The sequence below is a fragment of the Gobio gobio genome (assembly GCF_949357685.1).
Source record: "Gobio gobio genome assembly, chromosome: 4".
Classification (NCBI taxonomy): domain Eukaryota; kingdom Metazoa; phylum Chordata; class Actinopteri; order Cypriniformes; family Gobionidae; genus Gobio; species Gobio gobio.
In genome coordinates this window covers 31,174,967-31,200,183 of record NC_137100.1, presented here as the reverse complement: position 1 = coordinate 31,200,183, position 25,217 = coordinate 31,174,967, and the positions used below count along the sequence as shown (strand labels likewise).

General features: G+C 39.3%; 2 protein-coding genes across 3 annotated transcripts; both read right to left on the bottom strand.

Annotated features, from left to right (window-relative positions):
• Positions 1-9,139: 9,139 nt before the first annotated feature.
• On the bottom strand, positions 9,140-11,216 carry LOC307124754 (PWWP domain-containing DNA repair factor 3B; the record flags this gene model as incomplete). The annotated part of the gene is made up of 8 exons (XM_079814196.1): positions 9,140-9,149; positions 9,528-9,593; positions 9,709-9,797; positions 9,916-10,104; positions 10,532-10,736; positions 10,857-10,921; positions 11,058-11,102; positions 11,211-11,216. The coding sequence occupies 8 exons, from the start codon at positions 11,214-11,216 to the stop codon at positions 9,140-9,142; spliced, it is 675 nt and encodes a 224-aa protein (XP_079670322.1).
• Positions 11,217-11,236: 20 nt separating this feature from the next.
• Positions 11,237-16,860, bottom strand: LOC307124627 (uncharacterized protein). 2 transcript variants are annotated; one of them, XM_079813979.1, is made up of 13 exons: positions 16,001-16,860; positions 15,738-15,877; positions 15,414-15,618; positions 15,206-15,310; positions 14,855-15,045; positions 14,617-14,758; positions 13,752-14,393; positions 13,254-13,534; positions 13,059-13,178; positions 12,927-12,974; positions 12,287-12,367; positions 12,133-12,210; positions 11,237-11,449 (listed from the first exon to the last, which is right to left on the bottom strand). In XM_079813979.1, exons 1-13 carry the CDS (start codon positions 16,743-16,745, stop codon positions 11,429-11,431), a joined length of 2,799 nt encoding a protein of 932 aa, XP_079670105.1. In that variant the 5' UTR covers positions 16,746-16,860; the 3' UTR covers positions 11,237-11,428. The 2 variants fall into 2 exon arrangements, with proteins under 2 accessions (XP_079670105.1, XP_079670106.1); XM_079813980.1 differs by having other exon boundaries at positions 13,254-13,531.
• Positions 16,861-25,217: the final 8,357 nt, after the last annotated feature.

Genomic DNA, 25,217 nt, shown 5'->3' with positions numbered 1-25,217 from the left:
TTCTTTCTTTCACCAATCGCTCAATCTCTTGTTGTCTCCTAGACTTGAGATTGACCCATGGGTTCTTCTGCGTCCCAAGGTTTGGGGTTGTACTTTTCACCCCAAATCTCTCTGCTCCATAGCTGTAAATGATCTCTCCGATCTTGTCCAACCTTCTTTCCACGCCCCCTTTCAGACCTTCTAGAAGATGGACGAGGTCTGTGTCTGTGGTTTCCCACTCCTTTTTCTGGCAGGATTTAGGCCACAAGATTTGAGGCTTCCGTCCGTTCATCTTCCTCTCTACTGCTGTCTGTGGCTGGAAGGGCTCTGGACTCATGTCCGTTGGTGGCTCTGTGCTTGGTTGAGCTTCGTCCGGGGTTCTGATACCCTGTGGACTGTGGTGAATATCCTGCCCCTGGGCTTCACTCGACTGATTTGCTCTACCTCTAAGGAAGTAGTGGTTAATGCGAGGCCCCTCGCTAGGCTCTCTCAGGCACTTTTTCCTGCCCTGGTGGATCTTGAGACCCTTCTCTGATGTTATCTTTTTCCAACCACGGGTGCAGCTTTGAAGCTTGTGTCCTGTCCGTACTGTTACCCCATCAACTCCCGTGCTGAACATTTGATTCATAGTCGTTTCCATTCCAGGGTCTGTTACCGTGTGATCCACCGATGAGTCATCTTCCGCCCCCGCTCTCGCAGACTCAAGGGGTATTTTTCCTTTTGAATTTTTCGTAGCCATAGTTGGTTGGATCCAAGTCACTATGTAGTGCAAGGATCCTGCTACCACGGGTAGCTAACCCATGCCAGCCCCGTTGGGGTCTATTCCCTCCTGCCAGCAGTATGTGTATATATATATATATATATATATATATATATATATATATATATATATATATATATATATATATATATATATATATATATATATATATATATATATATATTATGGGCTGGGCAAATTAACGCGTTAACGCGGGCGATTATTTTTTTCAGCTTAACGCATTCAAAATATTTAATGCAAATAACGCAGCGTCCGTTTTTATATCCATTTTTGCTTAGCGAACGTTACATGATCATCACGCTCTTATTCATGTAAATGCTTCCAAGCGCGACAAGACACAAGAGAACACGCTGTATGCCAATGTCCTGTGTGTGTGTCAGTGTCCTGTCTGTGTGGATGCGTCTCATGTCAGCTAATCAAGGGACACACACACTTGACGCATAGACAGACTCGCGTCAGTTTCCTGCTCACATCGAGTTCTCTTTTGCTCTTGAACAAACAATAACACAGAGGATTTTGAGTATTCTCATATTAGGAGTCTTAAATTAGTTAAATAACGTCTTAAATGAACTTAAAGAGTTGTGAGGAAATGAGATGCGCGGGACAGCGCGTGAGATCCGCGGCTGTTCTTAAAGTGACAGTAGCACTGATGATGCCTGTCATTAATGTTCATCAAAGAACAACGGGAACAGAGAAAATTGTAGCTTTAATGATGATTCATCTATATTTAATTTATTATTTATGAAGTTAAGAAAGATAACTATTACATTTCTGTATATGTATAACAGGGAAGGCCATGGGTAAATATAACATTTATTATTTTGGGTTTATGTAAAGATTGTTTTAAGTTCACTTAAATTAAAAGTTGTTTTTTTTTAAGTCTAATAAATGTTGAAATTGGGAGCTTTCAGTTATACTGTAATGTAACGTCATTAATGTTTCATAGACACTTTAGTATCAGTGATACTGGCCTTCATTCATAAAAATATGACAATACAACACATATTTAAAATATGCTGTCTTTAAATTGTTTATATATTAATTTGGAGAGTAACTGAAATTATTACAATATCAAAATATTAAAAACGTAAAATATTAAAAACTTGCGATTAATCGCGATTGATTACAGAAAAAAATTTGATTAACTAGTTAATTTTTTTTAATCGATGCCCAGCACTAAAAAAAAAAATATATATATATATATAAGGGATGCAACAATACAGTTAGTCCACGGTTCAATACATACCTCGGTTTTTAACCACGGTTTTCGGTTCGGTTCGGTTCTGATGGCTTGTCACATCAGTTTTTTTCTATTCTCTTTTAAGCGACAGGAACAGCAAGAGGTTAACGAGAAAAAATACAATTTTTTTAATTTCTTTATTTTCCTTCTTTATTTTACTTAAAATAATTGAAAAACCTTACTTAAACTTAAAACTTTACTTAAAAACCCCTGTACACATTCCTAGTGTATTGTAAAATATACAATAAATATATATAAAGATTCACACCGGCAGCTCAGAGCGGTACAGCAGCATTTAAGTATAAAATCGAATGAATAAATGTAAAATTAAAACACTACATAGACTTCACTATAAAATATACATGATTCTTATTAAAGCTGCTGTATTAAAGTTTTTCAGTCAAGAGCATTGAATGATTTTCTCTTTGTCTTTTGTTGTTGTATTAACATTGAAGGGATAGTTCACTCAAAAATGAAAATTCTGTCATCAAGAAATGAATATAGGTTTGGAACAATATTAGAATGAGTAAATAATGACATAGTTTTAGAGGTGAACTGTCCCTTTAAGGACAGTGTGTTCACGTGTTCAACTGTCCCTTAAAGTACAGCTCCGCTGTTGTCAATTTAAGACCTATACACATCTAATCTACAGACACACGCCGATTTTACTTTCACTTTAGACATAACCTACTGTGTTTATGTAAACCTTTAGTGTATTTGACAGTATTAGCGAAGTAAGACTACTTAGTCCAGTAATCGCGTGTTTGACAGGCGTTTAGTGCGCGCGCTCGGAAAAGCGCATGTTTAACCGGCAAGGCTGTAAAACGCATGCAAATAATGAGCTGATTGTGAATAACTATAGTGTTCCGTGAGTGTAACTCCACCACTAACATGTGATGTGAATGTATGTCGCGTTGTTCAGTATATTGGGATGGAGTCAAATTATAGAATTTGTAGAAAAATAATTAATTAAATGCAAAAGTGAAAAAACGCAATTCACAAGCGCGTATTGAACCGTGAAGGCCGTAACGAACGGTTCAATATTATATTGAGAATTGTGGCATCCCTAATATATATATATTTTCATCTTCCAGAATCTGGCAGTACGTTTTGGGAGTTCATTTTTAGTCCATCTCTGCAAAACGGACTTCAGGATGGACTAAAATGAACTCCCTAAACGTACTGCCAGATTCTGGAAGATGAGTTCTTCAAACAGTGGTACTAGAGGATGTGGTGCTGGTCCTTCAAGAGTCACTCTCAACCTATAAAACCTATAAAGCCTATAAAAAAGCAGGCTTCATGTATTTTACAACACTTCAGCTTATGATTCTTATTTAGTGGGGGTCATTTTTTAGGATTCTTTACCTAACTGAAGTCTCTGAGATCCTGACACCTTGCACTCCTGGAGACTCCAGGTAGGTTGCAGCTCTGGAAAATGGTGGCGCTGGAGACTAAAGGGTTCCTGATGGTTTCACCCTTAATTCTTCACCTTAATTCTTAATTCTTTTGCAGTTAACAGGTGTCTTTTCTCCGCCACATGTTTTTGTCTGACCCTGCTGACCCAACGAGCATTTCACTGTCCAATGGTCACGCCTTAACTGCAATGTCTAGTATTGCATTAGTATTGCATCCTTCTCATGGGCATTTAATACTTTTTGACTTTTCAGTCTGAGTTAAATCTCTTTTTTGGCTCAATTTATCTGTAAAAGAAAACATGCCTAATAATTCTGCACACCTGAATATAAGGTGATTTTCATTTCCAGCCTTCATGAACAATTATATATCACTTATACATTATTAAATACTAAATCAATAGTAGTTATTAGGATTACTGTGGTTTGGAATTGGTCAAATGTGCCTGGAAAAAAAATATGATCAGAAAATCAACGTGCCTAATAATTCTGCACTCCCTGTATATATATATATATATATATATATATATATATATATATATATATATATATATATATATATATTACATTGCTAAATGTACACAATTTTTCATAACCTGGCTTCACTTAAGACTCCCCTGCTTCACAGCATAGTAAATGATATGCTAAAGCCCTCCAGCACGTTGACATGCATGATTGGTTAAAAGGTAGTTTGTGACCTCAGAAACACCAGTGATTTCAAAGCCATTTTTTGAGACTGTCTTTTTTTCACCACAGTTTTAAGAAGAAAATACTCAGCAACAGTGTTGACATAAATTTGCATATGGTTTGTCTTAAAACATATTAAAAACACCACATATAAATACAGACATATAAACAACATTAAAAACTTGATTTTCACCACAGGGGGTCTTTAACTAATAATAGGCCTACGTGACAAAAACCCTGAAATTAATTTGTTACCTTTACCTAATGTAACCTTTTATTTTTAGGTGAATAGGTGACATATTACGACAGAGAGGAAGCAAAAGACATAGATAATCAGGTAAAGGAGATTCGTTAGGCATAAGATAAGTAAAGATAAGGAAGTTCAATGGCAAAGACAAAACATAATTTAAGAGAAAATTATAGAGCATGCCAATAATTAAGTACATTTCTTTACTATCCACAGTCTTAAAACTGTAATGCAGAGACTATTGTGATCACCTCACACCCTTTGCTCACGTTTGGCAAGAACTGGCAGAACAGCCTCGAGTGCTGAAACCCTAATGTGAAAATAATTTTTGTTTTATGTAACATAAACTGTTGACACATGATGGAGGAATGCCTTTGAAAAGCACAACCAAGGTTTTGATTCCATTAACCAATTCATTTTCTCGTTTATATTTAACTGGAAGGCTAAACGGGAAATAAACGTTCTAAAGATTTCCTTATGATAAATCAGGCCATAGAGTGTGGTTTAAACTTTAAATCATTAACAAGTTCTACTGCTTTGCCTGCCAACTGTTCAGGCTGTATGTATTTATGCTGTATTTCAACCTTTGTTAAATATCTCCACATATAAAGTTGCCACTTAGTGCAGGGCTCTACATAGCGACCATTTTGGGCGCATTTGCGCCTGAAAATTACTGCGTGCGACTGCGAAAAATTATTTAGGCGCACCGGTGCGAGTGACCCAATCGCTTCTCGTGAATAAATGTATAATACAATCGGAATAAAAACTAAAAACACTGACTGACTGAGCAACTGTTACGTTTCGTGCAGCAATCAACTGCTTTTCATGCCTTCTGTCCGCGGAGCATGTGCAAAAAACGTGTGCGACGGACTACACTTCACAGATTAAATGGTGAAACCACGGTCTATGGATGAAACAGGCGTGACGCGGCCATGCACTTACCAGACGTCTCGCGCTGATGTTTCTTTGCAACCAACTAGAAATACCACATTTGGATTATCATAAACAAGGTCGGAAATTAACAGGGGCGTGGGGCAAAAATGCCACCAAAAACGAATTAATATAAAATAATTTAAAAACGCTCCTGTATGAGTTCTTGATTTAAAGCTACACTATGTAACTTTTCCGTCCACTAGAGGTCGCCTGTTCAAAACAAAGGCGTAGTTTGATGACGCCACGTTTGAGCGCAGAATCTCGGGACATGTGGTCTTCACCTCACAGCCGGTGGAAAAGAGTCAGGATAGGACTCGGGATGAAATCATGTTCATGGATGCGATTATTAACATTACTGTAGTCTGAAGCAGAGCAGGAGCGAGTGTTGTGGAGCTGAGCAAGGCCGCAGGAGCGATTGAAGAGCGGGACTGTTATTATGGCATAGTCGCTGGCGGGACTTTTATTATGACACGGTTGCCGGCGGCACTTCCTCTTCTCCAGTGCTGAGTGTGAGGTAACGCAGCTCTGTTTATCGTATTAGATATATCTGAGTGTGTTGAAAAGGAAGTTATGACGTTCGCTCAGCGGCTGCTATGACACTTGTTCACACTGCAGTGAGCGTAAAGTGTTTCACTGAATAAAACCGGAGACCGAGGGTGACGCAGATATGACGCAATCGACAGGCGACTCCCTCACACGCATAGCTCACACGTCCCGGCTCCTTGGTTAAAATAGCAATTTTCTCACGATTTACAAATAGTTGAAAACATTTGGGATATTCTAAGTACTCAACTGAACAAAATATATAACACTGGCCTAGTGGTTTCTGGATGTTTTACTGCAAAAATCCTACATAGTTCACCTTTAATCTTTATCAGCTGCAGTCCATAACATTTATTGAGTTTAAAAATGACTAGATGCATATGAGTGAGTACATCCTGAATCCATTTTCCAAACCGTTTTTTTATCTTACCCTGAATCACTACGGTACACATATAATAAGTGTTTATATTCTGACTATTCCAGTTTGGTTTGCAGCGCTGTGGAGGAGCACAGTCCCTGTGTGACTCGCCAATCGCCATAGACACACACACAGAGAAGTAGATCCGGTTGCAGTGTTCTTCCGCAAAATGCACGCAGTTCTGTTTATTAGCGCCAGAGCGCCAAAAGTTACGGACTGCTATTGCTCCGACTCGAGTATTGGCATGATTGCAAATATGATACTGATCTTGTACAAAAGTCCAATAGACAAGTTGATATTAAGTAACAACGTTTTAGCCACAATAATGTTTATTTCGTGAAAATCAAAACAACACCAGTTGTGCATCTCCAAGCGGTTCGATCGAATGAATCTGCGTTTGAACGACTGAATCAATGACTCCCACATAGACTTGACGCCACCTACTGGCTGTTTTATTTTCATATTTAGCTATACTTTGCATGGACTTTTTATTTAAAATATAAATATTTTAACTAAGTTTAAGTTTAACTTGTACATAGCCTATTTCTAAATTCAAAAACTTATATTTAAAACATTTATACAACATTATTTACCCATGAGCTGCATGTAAATGTATCTAAAAAACCATTTCAGATAGAGCTTTTGTGCCACTTCTACTTTTGATGCTGATTTAATTTGATTGGTAACAGTCTGGTTGTGTCTTATTGCTCTAACTGAATTTATTGTTTAAATTAACATTTAAAAAAAACCTTTTCTATTTTAAATGAAGAAATTGACAAAAGATGATGCATACATTTAATAAGATTAGAAAACATTGTTCTTATAATGGTAAAAATGCCCCTGGACATTAATTTAAAGGGACAAAGATCATCCTGTAATGGGAAAGTTATAATTGGAATACGTGTTATTGATCAGAAAGTGCTCCTAAATTTTTGACTGTGCTCCTAATTTTTTTTAATTAGGAGCACAAGTGCTCCTCAAGAAAAATGTTAGCGTAGAGCCCTGTAGTGGCTGATGTACTTTACTGTAGGGGTGCACCGATCCGACTTTTTCAGTCCCGATACCGATGCCTGGGCTTTGTGTATCTGTCGATACCCGATACCGATCCGATATATTGTTGAATTAATAATAAACTGTATATCTTCCACCTTATACCTTCCTTGAAGAGACTAAAGGCACCAGACTTTACTAACTAAACATAACTAAGACAAAATAACAGATGTATGTAAGGTGTTGAATTCTTATTTATTTAAAAAACAATTGTGCATTCAAATCTAAAATAGAATGTAATCTAACTTCTTTAAATAAATAAAATGTAGCAGTGGAAACAAAAAACAGTGTATTGGTCAAACATACAATAGTAATCTGACAGTTACCAAACATTTTTTACACTACAGATAATTGTTTTGGTATATAATCATATCAATATTAAAAAGTAGCATTACAAATTAACAAATAGTCTAATTTTCTACCATATGCAATTTAATAAAAATTTTCAGCTAGCTAATAACAACTTTGTTCTGGTTTCACCTCACTCCAGATTAAATGATTGTAGGCTAGGCCTATTTATTTTACTACACATTGTCAACAGAAATAAGATGAAATACTGTTGATAATTAAAAATAATTCTTACTACCCACTCTTGCTAAAATGGGTAAGCACTTGTGTTCTCATTTCAGTTGCGTTCTGAGTAAATTAATAAACTGATTCATGAGTTCAGTGTTGGACAGATCAGTTGTTCTGGCCAGTCGTTAAAATGATTCGGTTCAAAGGAGTCATTAGGTCACGAATCGGACATTAGCAGACGCGTTGTGTGCGAATCCCGTCTGTTAGAACATCGCGAAAGATGTCAACACACAGAAAACACTTCATAACTGGATATAATTTGTCTCCCGCTTATTGAAAGTATGCTTAATGTCAGCTGGTCAGAGAAGAGTCAATGTTTTTTGAGCGCAATTCACACCCAGTAATAATTCAAGGACAAAATTGTCCGAATGTGTCACGTGCAACATGGTTTCGGTCTTCCGAGCTTTTGATTTGGATTAATATGTGAAATATGAGAGCGAACACTGATTATTTTGAAGACCCAGAGAGCGCGCGCGGGGGAGGAGCTCTCAGATCGGTCTCTCTGTCACTCAGTCACAAGCGCAGCATCTGTTCTACATCACTCGTAAATCACAATAACTCATCAAATTAGGCTTTGGCCGTCAAAAAAATGTCAATGCAGGAAAGACCCTGACTTTGCAGTAATACCCTCGAAACAGCGACGAACTAGTTGGCGTGGCAAGCGTGAAATATCTCCTCCACACAGCCGACTCTCTGGCTCGCTCCCTTCTAGCCTTTTTTTTTTTTTTTCGCTCCCTTCTAGCCTGCGAGACCAACATTATCCGTCTGCAATAACGGAGGCTGCACTTTCAGGACCGCATTTCTAGGACCGCATTTCTAGGACCCTATTTTTTTGTGACAGCGCCACCTACCGTGTCGGAGAACTGCAATCCAAGGAACGCATTTCCAGGACCCTAGTTTTGGAGAACCGAAACAAATGCCACCAAGGCAATATTTTGACCAATTTTTTTTTTTTTTTTTTTTTTAGGTTTTTAAAGGTTTATTACACCCAAATATTGCTTTATTGCAATTAAATCTGGTTTCTAGGACTGTTGACTAATTATTGGGTCCAAGTTGCATAATTTAATAACTCATCAAGTAAAATAAACAAGGAATGGTATAGCCTTTTCAGTCAATCACATTTTCAAGTACAGAGGGAATACACAAGGATGACTCTGGGGGTAGATTTAAGATTGTGTATATTTTATAAAATAATATATAACAAGTTACATTTGAACACACAAAAAACTAATTTGTTCATGACGTAAACCGAAGAACTTCATGGACAACTTCTTCACTGACTCCTAAGAGAGAGAAAGAAAGAGAAGTGAATGAAATAAGGAATATTGAGTTGAACTTGTTCAACTCAATAATTTTTTATTTAAAATTTTAAAGATCTTAGTCACCACAGAGCACACACATTATATACAATACAAAATTATATCAATCTCCATACCAAATAATGTTCATATTACTGTTATTGCATACTGTTCAAAGATTTGGGTGAACAGGTTCTTGAAACATTCATGTCAATAAAGCGCATCTGAACTGAGAAAAAAAATATATAGATAGATGCAAGAAATCTGAATAGAAATAACATGTCATTTCTACAATAATATGACTTTTCCTGTCCTTTTAATATTTAAAGCACACATTGTGATGTATGCTGCAGCACTACCTACCAACTGGATGCTCTCCCCTCTTTTCTCAATTGTTTGTCTATTTTTCTATTAAACTCCTCCACTTCACTGAAATAGTAAATAAAGAACATAATCACTGCTGGGTTAACAGAATGCTGTAAAAAAAATAAACAAAAAGGATACATTGGACATTGTGTAAAAACAATACATTTTCTATTCTTACCTGTAATGATAATGTGGACCAGAGAGGAAGGCCTGCTCAGCATCCTGCAGTGACAAATTCTGAAGCCCAGCCAGGCCATATATGATGGCCTATCAAAAGAAATGTGTTAATTGAAATATGGTCTGTAGATATGCAGCATATGGTATAATGTACAGTAGAGTTTGAAAGGGCAGAAACATGCACAATACATTATACTGTTATGCATACCTCTGGAAATAGAACACCACAGATGAACTGCACTTCATCTGTGAAGCTCAGTTTCGTTGGTGTCTTATGTATTACTGACTTCAGAAAAACAAAAAGGTTGTCCTGTTGTCCTTCACTGTCAAGGTAGACAGGCACCTGGCGAAAGGACTTTGGAGGGTACCACTTTGAAGTCTTCCCATTGAGTACGTCCTATGGACAAATTATTTTGCCACAATTATTTAAGTGTATTGTGTGGTAGCCGTTAGTGAAGGAACAACTGACTTTAACGCTAGAATATGCAGAATTGGAGAAACAAGCAAGACTAAGGTAGATTTTGAAAGCAATCAACCAAAAATATTCCACCCCATACATTTTGGGCTTATTTCAAAGCCAAACCTCCAAAACAAATTAGCATGCACTGCCTAAATACTGCTGGAGGAAGACTCTGCTGAAGATCAATGAGTGCATGGGCAGAGTGTGGGCAGGTACGTATTTAGAGGTAGGCGACCAATCATAGACAGGATTTTTTTTTGCCTGTCACTGCCAATAAATGGGGCGCATAGTTGACAATATTTTTAACAAAAGCACTGGTTGATTTATTTACTGCGAGTCTGTAATGATGAATATGTCTAAGTACCACCAAATGCTGTTCAGCTCCCGGTGACTGTACAATGAAGTCCACCAGTCTCTTTTCTTCTGCAGTGCGGTCAAAGACAGCCTGCATGTGGGCTGGAATTTCCTCAGTGATGGCACGCTTTCTTGGCACTCTGAATATTGGCTGAAAGGTTCCCTGTAACAAGCTTCTGGCCTCATCAGTCCAGAAAGCAAACCTTTGGCCATACCTTTCAAACATCAACAAGATTAATCTAGAATATTGCATAAAAATGTCTTTGGTGTCTACTTATCATTAACTTAATGTAGTCATCAGGTGAATATATACATATTGTTTAGGGCTGTCATACCCATCAATTTTAAAACGCTCCATAAGAAGAAGACACCACCACTTCCGAATCAAAGGCATGTCCATCTGAAAGAAATGTGACAATGATAAGGAGAGTCTTTAGTTTTTAATTTGTCCCTTTCCTTCAATATAAACATGCATGTATATAAGAAACATTTAAAGTATCAATTTCATCCTTATATACATTTCTGAATCAGCTCACCTCCTGGAATTGAAACCCTGTGCCTGTCACAATGGAGAGTGTATACTGAAACAGAGAAGAATGAAAACATCTTATTTACTATGTTGACAGAAACATGCATATGCTTACCACACACACACACACGACACTTTACCATAAGCATAAAAATCCCACAGTCATTGCCACAGATCTGCCGTGGCAAGCCCTATAATCAACCAAAAAAATAAGGAACATGAGACATGACTGGTAGATCAAAGCTACTGTCTTCTCTGTCAGATGTCTTGTATTTGAAATGCAGATTACAAGCAATCATATTTCATTGTAATATCAAATTATGCAATATATTATTCACCACAATATCATGTCCAGTCTTCTCAGTCCAGCTCCCTGGATCAATTTTCTGAGCAAGATTTCTATATAAAAAAATTAAAATAATAATTTGAAACAGATAGATGTGACAACCACTGAGACATTATCAGCTGAAACATATCAGTACAGGCTATAGGAACGTAGCCAAAACATATCAGTACAGGCTATATGAACATAACTAAAACATATCAGTACAGGCTATAGGAACGTAGCCAAAACATATCAGTACAGGCTATATGAACATAACTAAAACATATCAGTACAGGCTATAGGAACGTAGCCAAAACATATCAGTACAGGCTATAGGAACGTAGCCAAAACATATCAGTACAGGCTATAGGAACGTAGCCAAAACATATCAGTACAGGCTATAGGAACGTAGCCAAAACATATCAGTACAGGCTATAGGAACGTAGCCAAAATGTAAATTGCTATATGAACATAGCAAACAGTAAGCCTCAAATGTGGACCTAAATATGGCTCTGTACTCAGCATCACCAAACCCAGACTCATGGAATGTGTACTGCGAGTCTAAAAAGAGGATCTCTCTCAGGAGTGGCTTCATGATCTATAATGTGATAATGGTTAAAGACATTCACATACGTTTAAAAGTCATTAGGACAAAGAGTAGAGCTGCAGTTCACTTTGTTGGAATACACATGAACTAACCAACTTAATTACCAATACGTGTACCATGTAGTATGTAGTAACAGTAACATTCCCTTACACAGAGAACAAAGTGTTCTGGCCCGTTTGCTTCGGTCCAACCTGGAAAGACTAAGAAGTCTTTCATGTCGACATCCTCCTAATATTAATGAAAAATGTTGTCATTATGCAGATCTACATTTTTGTGACACCATACATATTTTATATTCACTCACTGGGAAGTTGTCAGTCATGTTGCTTTGTGTATCTTTCCATGTAGGAACAACGAACATGTCCTCTATATAAATGTCTTTGCCCTATGAGGAAAAAAACAGCAACTTTAAAAGTAGACAATAAAATGACAGAATAAACTAGATGAGACAAACTAAGTTAGCTTGAAAAAGCCAGAACGTTTGGAGTAGTTTTAAAAGCTTGAAGTTTGAAATAGTTTAAGTTTTAGTTTAGTAGTTTAAAAGCTAGCTAGTGTGTGTGTGTGTGTGTGTGTTTGTTTGTGTGTGAGAGAGTTTGTGTGCGAGTGAGTGAGTGTGTGTCTGTGTGTGTGTGTGAGTGAGTTAGTTAGATAGTTAATTAGTTAGTTAGAAATTTAGGTAGATAGAGATAGATCGTTAGTTAGATAGATATATAGTTAGTTAGGATAGATAGATAGATAGATAGATAGATAGATAGATAGATAGATAGATAGATAGATAGATAGATAGATAGATAGATAGATAGATAGATAGATAGATAGATAGATAGATAGATAGATAGATAGATAGATAGATAGATAGATAGATGTTAGTTAGTTAGTTAGTTAGTTAGTTAGTTAGTTGAAGAAAAAGTTTATATAGCAAAGTTTATATAAAAGTTACATACATGTTGCTGAGCCGCTTCATGAATCAATTTAAAGCAGGCATTCCCAATCTGCAAGAAACAATTAAAACTCATCAGTGAACAAGCATAAAAGCAAATAAAAAACCTTGTGTTTATTAACTTCCCAGTACTCACATGAGAATCCATGTCTCTTAGCAACCCCAGGCTCCAGAATTCTTCACGCGTGATACATAAGGGCCCTTCTTTCACAATGATTTCCGCTGCAGGCCGTCCGGTGTCCAGCACATAATTGAGCTGCAAATTACAGATATTATTATTATAATAGTGTGTGACATGAAAAACAATTACTATTTATACTAATTAACTTACCAGTTTGTCCTGGATAGGATTCCATTCTTTTGCAAAGGGCTTAAATGTCAAAGAGTAGTCAATGGCCGCTGTTGGGGATGTGCCGAGGGCTGTTGTCCAGGGCGTGCCGAGGGCCGTTGTTGGACGCGTGCTGAGGGCGGCTGTTGGGGGCGTGCCGAGGGCCGTTGTTGGGGGCGTGCCGAGGGCCGTTGTTGGGGGCGTGCCGAGGGCCGTTGTTGGGGGCGTGCCGAGGGCCGTTGTTGGGGGCATGCTGAGGGCGGCTGTCGGGGGCACGGGTTCTGCTGAATTAAAAAGTAGAAAATCACAATATATTAATTCATTAACAGTCATATGTGTTAGTGCAAGTCTAAGAATGTCCAATGTACCAGGTTGAGCAGTGGAAGGTGTCTTTATGACAGTAATTTCGAAAAATATAAATAAATATTTTAACTGTACAAAACAGTGAATAATAATGTGCTGTATTTGTGATAGATTTGTATATGAAATTTGAAAAGTTACCCAACACTGCCTGGCTGTGGATATTCATAGCTATCTTGGTATCGAAAGCCTTTTTTATGTCGCCCAATCGTTGTTTGTTTTTGTGACAATTGTAGTGGTGAATGATATTCCTCATGAGAAACAGATGATTTGAAGGCAAAGCCATGTTTAAGAAGTAATTGTTTTTTTTCATTTTTGCAAACAGCTGTTCCGCAACTTGGCTGTTGACTACTCCTGCAAGTTGCGGGACCAGGCCAAGCTTCCGCAGGGCATCACGGGCATCCTTAGTGTTATCTTCATGAAAACGATCATACAGAGCATAATGTTCTGCTGACCCAGTTATGGGATGGCCATCGCAATCTGGGACCACTTTCTTGCACTTCAACCAAGGAAGTGACACCTTTAGTTTCCCCTCTTTGGCTAGTGCAATGTTTTCTGGAGTTGGGGCCTTCAACCGTCCTTCAAATGGGTTGAAGGGCAACCTTTCTGGCTCTCTCAGATTCATATGTGTTGCTAGTCCACGCGCAAAGTCATATATTATGACATTTGGCATGTATTTCCAAGAAAGCAGCATGTCTGTGAAGTCACGTGGGCTTTCAGCCCTAATGTTGCACTTTATACTGTATACAATGCCACAAGGGCACATAATCACAGCCCAACCGCCTGAAATGGAAAGAGGCAGAAATTAACAGATTGTAAAAAGACAACCTTTGTAAATTCAACTAAAAAGTTTTTCATCCTCATTGATATGTGTATGTGAAATCACTTTCACACTTCAAAGAGTAAAACCACTTGAATGTTTTTTTTGTCATGTTTTTCCACCCTGTGAAAAACTTTAACAATAATAGTATCTTACAGAAACAGAACACTGTAAAGTTTTGCTTACCTGATGCAGCCCAGATCTTTTGAAAGACCTTGTCATACGTGTGCCTTGACTTTAATTCATTCGACAGTCTCAGGAGGAGGTCATTTCGCGATCCAGAGGAATCCAACCCACACTCCCTGCATAATTTCCTAACCACATGAACCTGTCAAACAAAATTAAATGTGTGAGAAGCAGCATGTTTTCAGGTAAAATAATATATCACTCCTAAAAAGACAAATATAATCAACTGTTTTTTTACCTTCTGCTTGTACAGCTCCTCTGTCAGGCGGTCTTCAGAAACTGTTAATTCACAGACCTCAGCTGGTTTCGGCGGACGCACTTTTTCAAACTCAGTATTAAGGACTCGGTTTGAACAGCGTGTGTTTTGGCCTATCCACGGCGCCCAAAAGTGGAAAGATGGCGGAACTTTAAGTGGATTGTGTAGGTCACCTTTGGAAATATGAAAACACAAGAAATATATTAAAACATCTTGATCTTGACATCTTGATAAATGTAAACATGTTTTAATTTGTTAATTAGTTTGTCACACAATTCTTCAGTCATTGAAAAGGGTGTTACATGTTGACAAATTATTCTTGGCTTGTATTACTTGTTATAAATCCTCGACTGATCCTTTCCATTGAAAGTGCCTCCCAAAAATGCTCCATATCAACTTCTCCATTGAAGTCCTCTGGAGGTTGTGCAAGGTCACTTACTAAAGAAATAATGTGAAAAAAAATTACACAAATAGTAAATTCTGAAAGTAACCTGGTCAGTAATTTACATCTAAATCAGTCTATTCCATGAAAACATTTTACCTGACAAATGAAAGGCTCCCTTTTTATGGAGGTCCATGATGACCACTGGAGGATGATCCCCACAGTTTACACAGGAATAATGATAATCATGATCAGTGAGTGCTTCAAAATGAAGATACCCATGAAGAACGGTATTAGCTGAGGGAAACTTCACCCCTGTAGTCAATTCTAAGTATTCTACCACCCTGCTCACTGCAGTATGCACCTATGGGAGAAACATTTTAGTGAATATACAGAAAATGTTCTGTTTAAATTTCATATATTTACCCATTAAAAAGATTCATTCACATGTTATATGTAAATGAAATAAAATAAAATAAATACCTGTATCATGTTCCTTATGTTTAAGCATAAAGACAAATCAAGGACTATCCGGTCATTAAAATTGTGTAGGCCATCTTTCCACTCTTGGTAACGGTAGGAGGTTCCGCATTGATGGCAAGACTTACAGTAGGTAGAGATGTCTAGAAATCAAAAGTTTCAACAATATTTGCAGTACAGTTTACAACACATTCAATAATTAATGAAAGCACAGCAAATCTACCACAGTGGATAGTCATGAGATATAAATAGTTTAATTGACCTACCTTCAACAATACGTGAGTTGGTGAGGATTTTGGCCTTATTTGTAATGAGGATTGGGTCACTCAGGGGCACATTGCCAGGGCACTGCTGGCACATCATCTCCAGTGGAATGAGGTGCCTTGGGTATTCTTTTTCCAATAATGGATGCCGTATATGTTCTGGCAGAACAGCAGGTAATTTTTTGAACTTCAAAATATACTCAACCATGGCTTTGAACTTTTGGTCATCTTTTGGCGGATATGGAAAGGTACCCAGCTCAACCTCATCATGACTGCCTCCATCCTCTGTTGATGTTTGGAATTCCACCTCCTCAGTGCACCGGACTTTCCTGAACAGTTCACGGTGAGTCTGAAATAAGTGCCATTTTGCAATGTACTTGTGTTGGCATGATCTCTTTGTCCTTGCACAAGGGCAGTGCCACGAATTCTTTTTTGTGTCATACGACACCATGACTCTTCCTAAACGACTGTAATATGAAACAGTCGGCTCAAAAACAGATATGTATTTTTTGGACTGAGGGATACCAATTTGGGAGTATACAGACAGAGGTATATGGTTGGCATTCGCAAGGTTTTGCAGATCGAGGCAGAGCTTCTTTTTATCCTCGCCAAACCACCGGCTGTTCACCATCTCATTAAGTGTTTCCTCACTAAGTACAGGAGAGGAGACATAGGATGTGCAGTAAGTTAAGGATTTAAGGTGTACGCATTGATGGGCTTTCAACCCACTTCTCCATGCCAACTCCATGTTCACCTGGCACTCAGCAGATTCACAGAAAACATGTTGATTTTCCCCCCAGACTTTATTTTGGACATGCAGAGGTGTAGAAGCCCCGTGAAAAGATTTGTGAACAGTATAAACTCCATTCTCTGGATCTATGCATTCACTTGGAAGGTGTGAATTTGCTGTAATATCCTTATGTTTTCCTGTGTGTTTCCTCTGTATGTGCCTTTTTAAATTAGTTCTGTTCATGCTAAGCTGGCATATGGGACAATTTTTACGCAGTACTTGCTTCACACGGACCCTTTGTATTTGCGTACTTGGGGTGGCTGGCACAGTGAAGGTTGTTGGAGCTAGGATGGCGGAGGTAGTTGGAGCTGGAATGGCGGAGGTAGTTGGAGCTGGAATGGCAAAGGTAGTTGGAGCTAGGATGGCGGAGGTAGTTGGAGCTAGGATGGCGGAGGTAGTTGGAGCTGGAATGGCGGAGGTAGTTGGAGCTGGAATGGCAGAGGAAGTTGGAGCTGGAATGGCGGAGGTAGTTGGAGCTGGAATGGCGGAGGTAGTTGGAGCTGGAATGGCGGAGGAAGTTGGAGCTGGAATGGCGGAGGTAGTTGGAGCTGGAATGGCGGAGGAAGTTGGAGCTGGAATGGTGGTGGTTATGGCAGGGTGCTTACCCTTGCAAAAAGACAGATGCTTCATGAAGTCCGGTTTACGTAGCAGCATAGAATTGCAGTGGATGCAGTGGTAATGCCACTTTGGTCGGCAATCTAATCCACATCTGTGAATGGTATAACCTAAAATATAAGAACAATAAACTTTAGTATCATTATGATGGTCATCAGTGTAAATTATGAATACCCAAAATCTGAATCAGGTTAACATAAACAAAACTGAGAAAAATTTTTGAATTAATTGCTCAAAATGAATTGATAATTATATTGTATTTCCCAAAAGAATGTTTGCAAATGTTACCATCATGAAGAACTGCACGTTTAAAATGGCTCTCCAAATGACATTTTACTTTGCTCAGCTTCGTTGGTTGAAACAAAGAAGAGCTGCAGAACGGGCAGTGGAAATCCTGACAGCATGTAGTGCATCTCTTCAATTCAGGAACGGCTCTCCCTTCCTGGATTGTTATATGTTTCTTGAAAAACATAAAAAAAAAGTTAATTTCATGTAAATAAATAGACATAAATTAGGGCTAAGTCTAGGACTTGACCAATTAATTCATCTTTTGTCATACTTCTGCCTGCCCTGATTTGTGTCCTTGAAAGCACTTAGAGTACGTACAGTACACAGTATATGCCACAATCTAACACGTGGTATTTTAACAGTCAATTATTATGAAGGCCTCTGTTATTCCTGACTATAAAAACGTCATATGTCTCAATCAACATTATAAAACTATGTCAAAATGAAGAGACATACCCATAACATGTATTGTGTGGTAACTTAACGTTAAACAGGCTGACTGTGAGCATGTGACAGCTAAAACATTGAGATTCATTCAACTTACTTAAAATGAAGAAAAAAACAACAACGAGTAACTAACAAGCTTTCACAACGAACGTAATACAGTTGTCTTGTGCTGTCACTAAGTCAACACAAGCTTTCATGCAAGTTTAGTTAAACGAATGTGCTAACAATTCATTTACAGCACTATTGACTATTTAGCTAATCACGATCACTTCGGCTACGTTAACTTTCCAATTAAATGCATCACGATTGTTTTTAATGTTAAAATAAAAACTGATTCACATGTGGTACTCACACGCTGATCGTCATCCATCTTTGCTGGTCCTCTAATTCGCTAGGTGGCGTTGTCAATAAAAACCTAGGGTCCTAGAAATGGGGTCCTATGAGTGCGGTCCTGAAAATGCAGCAGCCTCCGGTTGTGCAGGCAGATGCTACTCTGCGAGACACGTGAAGCTGACGAATGACGTAGGTTCTGCTGCGACGGAAAAAAACACCTGGATCGGCTTGTGGATCTGTTAATTTTTCCGATCCCCGATCCAGCTATTTTGTCAGTATCGCGGCCGATATCCGATCCTAATATCGGATCGGTGCACCCCTACTTTACTGTTAACTTTTCTGACTTATTTAGGTGTAATAGCTTATTTGTCAGGGTTCTGTCACTTGGTTCTGTTTATTCTTGGTTTGGTGAAAGAGCTGTGACACTCCTTTCTGTCTTGTCGTTGTGATGTTTCATTAACAAATTTTGGGAAGAGCATGTTCAGATAATTAAACCTAATTAAACACGAGTGGAGCACATTAAGTTAATAAATTTAATCAACGATAAGAGGTGTAGGCCTATATATACTGCAGATTTACCTCCTTTTCTTTGACAGTTTTTTAGAATCCCTCCACCACCCCATCTCCTCACTTTGATTTTAATAAACTCTTATTAGACATCAACACAATCCATAATACAATACAGTCTAGTTCTAGACTATCTCTATCACGGAGGGATACTCTGGGTTCGGGCCAAAATTCAGAGCCCGGAGCCCTCCCCCCGGAGCAGCACACCAAATACGCATAATCTTTACTCTATTTAATTTGTTGTAAGTGTGAACTCGTGAAGTGAGCGTGCAGTTCCGAGTTCGCTCGGGTCGTATGGTCTTATTATGTCTACGTGAGTTTGTTTTGTCTGTGGAGCGTGGTGGTGTTCAGATCACAGCACTTCGGTCTAGTCTAGTTTGTCTTCTGTTGTGAGTGCACTGTGTGAGCTTTAGTTCATCCTCTGTGCACTCTGTCTTGTTTTGTGAGCGTGCCGTTTCGAGTTCGCTCCCTGTGCACTCTTCTGTCTGCGTGTGTTGTTGTGTTCTGTGTAGCACGTGGTTTGTGTTTAGTTCAGCCGTGTGCTTTCTCGTTGTCTTGTGTCCAACGTGGCTCGTGTATTCAAGTTATGTCTTGTGTGAACACGCAGCTGAGTGTTCTCAAATGTCCGTGTCTTGTTTTGTTTGAGAACATGGCTTGTGCTCGTGTTTGCTGGCCATGTGCTCTTTTTTTGTTTAGTGCTCGCATGTCTATAGACCAGTTGGGGGTTTGCAAACATCAATGACGTATTTGTGGGTGGAGCCTACCTGGTGGCAGAAAATTACAGTTCTGTTTTAATCTGTCACGTTTAGGGCTGTGCAATTAATCGAATTTCGATTTCGATTTTGCCTCCCAACGATCACCAAAATAGTACAATCGAGAAAAAACGATTATTTTGCCTTGCGTTCTGAATGAAACGCGCACGCGCTCATCCGCCCCTCCCGAAGCCACAAACTTTCTCAGATCGGGAGTCTCGTGTGCAGAATTTAAAAACTCGGCGCGAGTAAAGATGGCAGAAGGAGGGCAGTTACAGCAGCGTTTGGTGAGCAAAAAAGGCAAAACCAACTCCGTTGTCTGGGAACAGTTTGGCTTCGAGGAATCAGACGACGAGCAGAAACATGCTACGTGCAAGATTTGCTACATGTTAGTGGCTGCAACGCAAGGGAACATCACGAATTTGTTTTACCACTTGAAAATTAAACACAGAGTGACCTATGACAATCTAATAAAGAAACAAAAACTGACGAGAGCAGGGGTGCCGTGTAAACGTCCTTTTTTCCCCTCATATTTTTCAAATAATTCTCTCTTTGTAAACTTTGTTCAATGCATGCGAGTGCTGCCGTATGTTTGAATATGACCAGTCGTTTTCACCGTCATCACCCGGGTTTTGTGCCAGAAGACGCGAATGAGAAGCCGCGCGCGCTGTGAGGAAATACATCTCTGTGCGCTCATCCGAGAGCGCGCACACGTCTCTCAGCGCGCAAATATTGAGTTCTCTTTCAAGTCTTGCTCTTGAACGGACAAACTCACACAAAACGTATGTCAACATGTCCATCTTGATGAGTATCCTAGCAGACATAGTCTGTATATGCCTTAAGTGAACTTTATACAGTCGAGAAAGACGACGCATATCCGATCCGGATTGAACAGCTTTTGTAAGTTTAATAGGATTCATCTTTAATTTATGCACTCAAATATGCAATGCTACCTTACATTTGATACATTTCTGTACCTGAAAACTAATATTAGACGTACCTGAAAAGCATATCTAGCCGAACCATATTGTTGATCTTATTTATTTGTGATTATCATTTTTACTTGAATACTTTTATACTTTGATTTGAATATATGTTATATTATTTATTTTAATAGTTCAAAAAGTACAACAAATGTTACAATTTCAATTGAATTGTTGAAAGGTGTATTTTTAATAAATACAACACATTCCCAAAGTCATGTGAAATAATCGTGTTACATAATCGTGATTTCAATATTGACCAAAATAATCGTGATTATGATTTTTTCCATAATCGAGCAGCCCTAGTCACGTTCGACGTTACGTCAAACGTGAACTGACGAATTGGAATCCCAATTTGTCAATTCATCTCTGACATAATGTCTCGGTTACCTCCTTCAGAGAACGGGAGTTACATACGTAACCTAGACGTTCTATGGAAGCCTCGTAATAAAACAATAAAATGGTAATTTCGAGTTTATATCTCACAATTTTTTATTTTTTTCCCCTCGCATATTTCACAATTATAAGAAGAAATGTCAGAATTGCGAGATATAAACTCGATATTCTGTCTTTTTCCCCTCAGAAGTTTTTTTCTGACATTTTTAACAGGCAAGCTAATGTCATAGAGATGCAACAGTGAGGCTTTATGAATTAAAAACAATTTATGTGAATAATAAAAAAGTAAAAAGACATTTATCTATACTCTTTGATTATTTTATTGTAATAACGTCATTGCTCAAATTATGTGTAGATCACGACACCAGGAAATTATTCTTGTAAAAAGACAAAAAAATAATAATTTTGTTTTCAGAAGCCTCAGTGTACAAAAACAGGTTATTACCCACTGTTGAAAGTATAGTGTGACGTACACAGTTTGATGAATATTAAAGATAACAATGGTTCAGCAATTATAAGGAAGTAGGATATTACTCATAATGAGGAATTTTGTTTTGATTCAGGACTATTATTAGAAGCAAAAGCATTTTGTGCATCAATGATATGCATTTTATTTTATACAATATTTACTGTAAAACTGTTTCTATGCAGAATTAATGATAGTACGGTTTTTGTATCTTTGCCATCATATTTCATAACATTGTTATCCACTGGTAGTCCAAAACCTGCAATTAGTTATATAATCATCTACCATAAGAATGCCATTCCTGCCTGTAAACAGGATAAGCTTGCCTAATCACATTCTTTCAAAGAAAGACACACCAACTCTGAGAAGACAGAAGCCAATTTTGGTCCCACTCATTTGTGCATTTCTGAACCTTGAAAGTTACATTTTCCTTAACCTTGTGGCCTTTATACAATCTAATGGTTTAATTGTATGGTGTCTTTACCCGTTCATTTTGAAAACAAGTTCACTTTTTTATTTGTCGTGACTGTCAAATAGAAACCCAGTAGAGACATAATTAAAGGGTATCATGACACATTTTGGAGGACAAGCATACTTTGAATTTGTTAGCACACATTGACCTTAGTGTTGATGTATAAACTGTCAGTTTTAATTATAGTGTATATTTCACCTATTGTATCAATTGAGTTTAAAAAGGACAACAGCAGACAGATAGTAGATCACAACATTTAATCCCAGTTAATTTCCACATCTGAACAATGGGCCAGTCACTATATCATTCAAGGAAACAAAACTTAAACAGAACAAAAATAAACTAATTGTTTTGTTTAGCATATGTGTCACACGCTGACTTGACTACAACAATGAGGCTTGACTCAGATGAACGAAATAACACTAGGAACCAAACAGAGATACATACCAGCACGAAAAGTTAAAACCCTTTGATGCAAAAGCTATGCAAACCCCTTCTAATGCACAACATGGGTCTAAAAAGACCCGTATTCATTTCCTGTTATTTCATGCATGGCTGGACTTTTTTTTTTAATCTTTTGAAATCAATTTATTTAAGAATTTAAAATTCCATGATCTATAAATTCCATGATCCATAAATGTTCAAAATATTATAATATTATTACAAAATAAAATACAAAATAAATAAATATTACAAAAAAAATATTATTTTAATTTTTCCTAGGTTTTGTGTTACTACATCAAGTTTACATATATGGGTCAAAAAATTACCCATCTATGCAAGCATGATAAAACAAAAGGATAAAGACAACATTTTGTTAAATTAATCATTTCAGCAGTTATTTAGACCAACACATTTAACACTTGAAATATTTTATTTGCCACTTTGTCTCACATAGCATTCACATATCACTGAAAACCGATAACACTGAAATTGAACTGTGGTGTAATGTAACTGTATTGATTGAATTGAATTGTGGTAAATGGGATCAAATAAAAGAAAAGAAAACTGACAAAATAAAAATCACACTGGTACAGCGGCATCTCAGATTGCCATCTCAGTGCTTACATGCCTCACAAATGACAACGTCTCGGTTACGTATGTAACCCTCGTTCCCTGAAGGAGGGAACAGAGACGTACGTCGGAACTGACCGACGAATTGGGATCTGTTTTCAGAGACCAATCTACTTCGAGTGTATAAAAACGAGCCAATAAACATTGGCATGCGGTTCACACATTCCATGCACCGTCCCGCGTTGAGGGTATAAATACGGAAGTGGAAGAACCGCATATTGTTTTCAACTGAGGAGCCGAGATAAGTGACTCGGGCCTTCAGCTGAAGCACAGCACCTGGCGACGGGACGTACATCTCCGTTCCCTCCTTCAGGGAATGAGGGTTACATACGTAACCGAGACGTTCCCTTTCAGTCGGTCATGTTCGACGTACGTCGGAACTGACCGACGAATTGGGATCCCTACCAACACGCCAGGGATGCTGGCCCTTCCAGCGCCCTGCCTGAGCTCGCTGGACCACTCCTATGTTGGAGAGGGGGAGTCAGCGCTCCGGGCAGGGAAGGACAGTCACTGCTGTTCCTGCAAGACCCACTCAGTGTGACTATCCGATAACGCTGGGAAAGCGTGCACGTCTCGGGAGATGGTCCGCTGCGGAGCCACGTCCTTCAATGGAAGGAAATGTGGAATACACATAAGGACTAACCTAACAGGGTAGTGCAACATATGGCAGTCTCTGGAGTGGACCCAACCTGGTTCCAGGGGGGGAAGAACACACCCAGAGACGACAGAGGAAGCTCTGTCGAGGAAAAGACACGGGACTAGCCGAGTAGGGTAGCTGGTACCGTGGAGAATACACATATGGGGTAGCCGTGAGTGGACCGCAACATATGGAACCCAGCCTACACACACGTTCCACAAGCATACGGGTGCAGGCCTGGCGTCACAGGGTTAGCCGTTTCCGGGGAACACAACTGGAGCAGAATAGACGCACGTATCCGGCTCAGAGGGCGGGAGTGGCGTATGCAAGCCGACACTAGAACGGGCACTTAGCGCTGCTGGCCACTGGGGGCGAGAATGCGGGAAGATACCGGCTCTACACGGAGGCTATAGAATCTAGCGAACGTGTTAGGTGTCGCCCAGCCCGCAGCTCTACATATATCTGTCAGCTAGGCGCCTTGAGCCAACGCCCAGGAAGAAGCAACCCGAACGGGCAAGGTACGTCTTGGGACTGGTAAGCCAAGACAATGGCATCCACTATCCAGTGGGCCAACCTCTGCTTGGAGACAGCCTTTCCCTTCTGCTGGCCTCCGTAACAGATGAAGAGCTGCTGTGAGGATCTGAAGCTCTGAGTCCGGTCAACGTAAGCGCGAAGAGCGCGGATGGGACATAACAAAGCTAGGGCTGGGTCTGCCTCCTCCGAAGGCAGCGCTTGCAGGTTCACCACCTGGTCCCGAAAGGGAGTGGTAGGAACCTTGGGCACGTATCCAGGCCGGGGTCTCAGGACAATGTGAGAGTTGGCCGGCCCGAATTCTAGGCACGATTCGTCGACCGAGAGTGCATGCAGGTCCCCTACCCTCTTGATTGTGGCCAATGCAATCAGGAGAACTGTCTTCATGGACAGGATTTTTAGCTCAACAGACTGCAAAGGCTCAAATGGAGGATCCTGAAGTGGTCTCAGCACCAGGGCTAAGTACCAAGAGGGTATCGAGGGAGAACGAGGAGGATTTAGTCTCCTCGCACCTCTGATGAACCTGACGATTAAGTCGTGTTTACCTAAGGATTTACCGTCTACTGCATCGTGATACGGCGCTATTGCTGCGACGTACACTTTGAGGGTGGAGGGAGACAGCCTTCGCTCCAGCCCATCTTGCAGGAAGGAAGCACAACGTAAATCGAACACTTTCAGGGGTCTTCCCGGTGGAAAGAGCACCACTCGACGAACAGGTTCCACTTCAGAGAGTCGAGGCGCCTCGTAGTGGGGGCTGTAGCTGAAGCGATGGTGTCTACCACTGCTTGTGGTAGATCACCTAGAACCTCCGCGTCCCGTCCAGGGACCAGACATGGAGATTCCAGAGGTCTGGACGCGGGTACCATAGA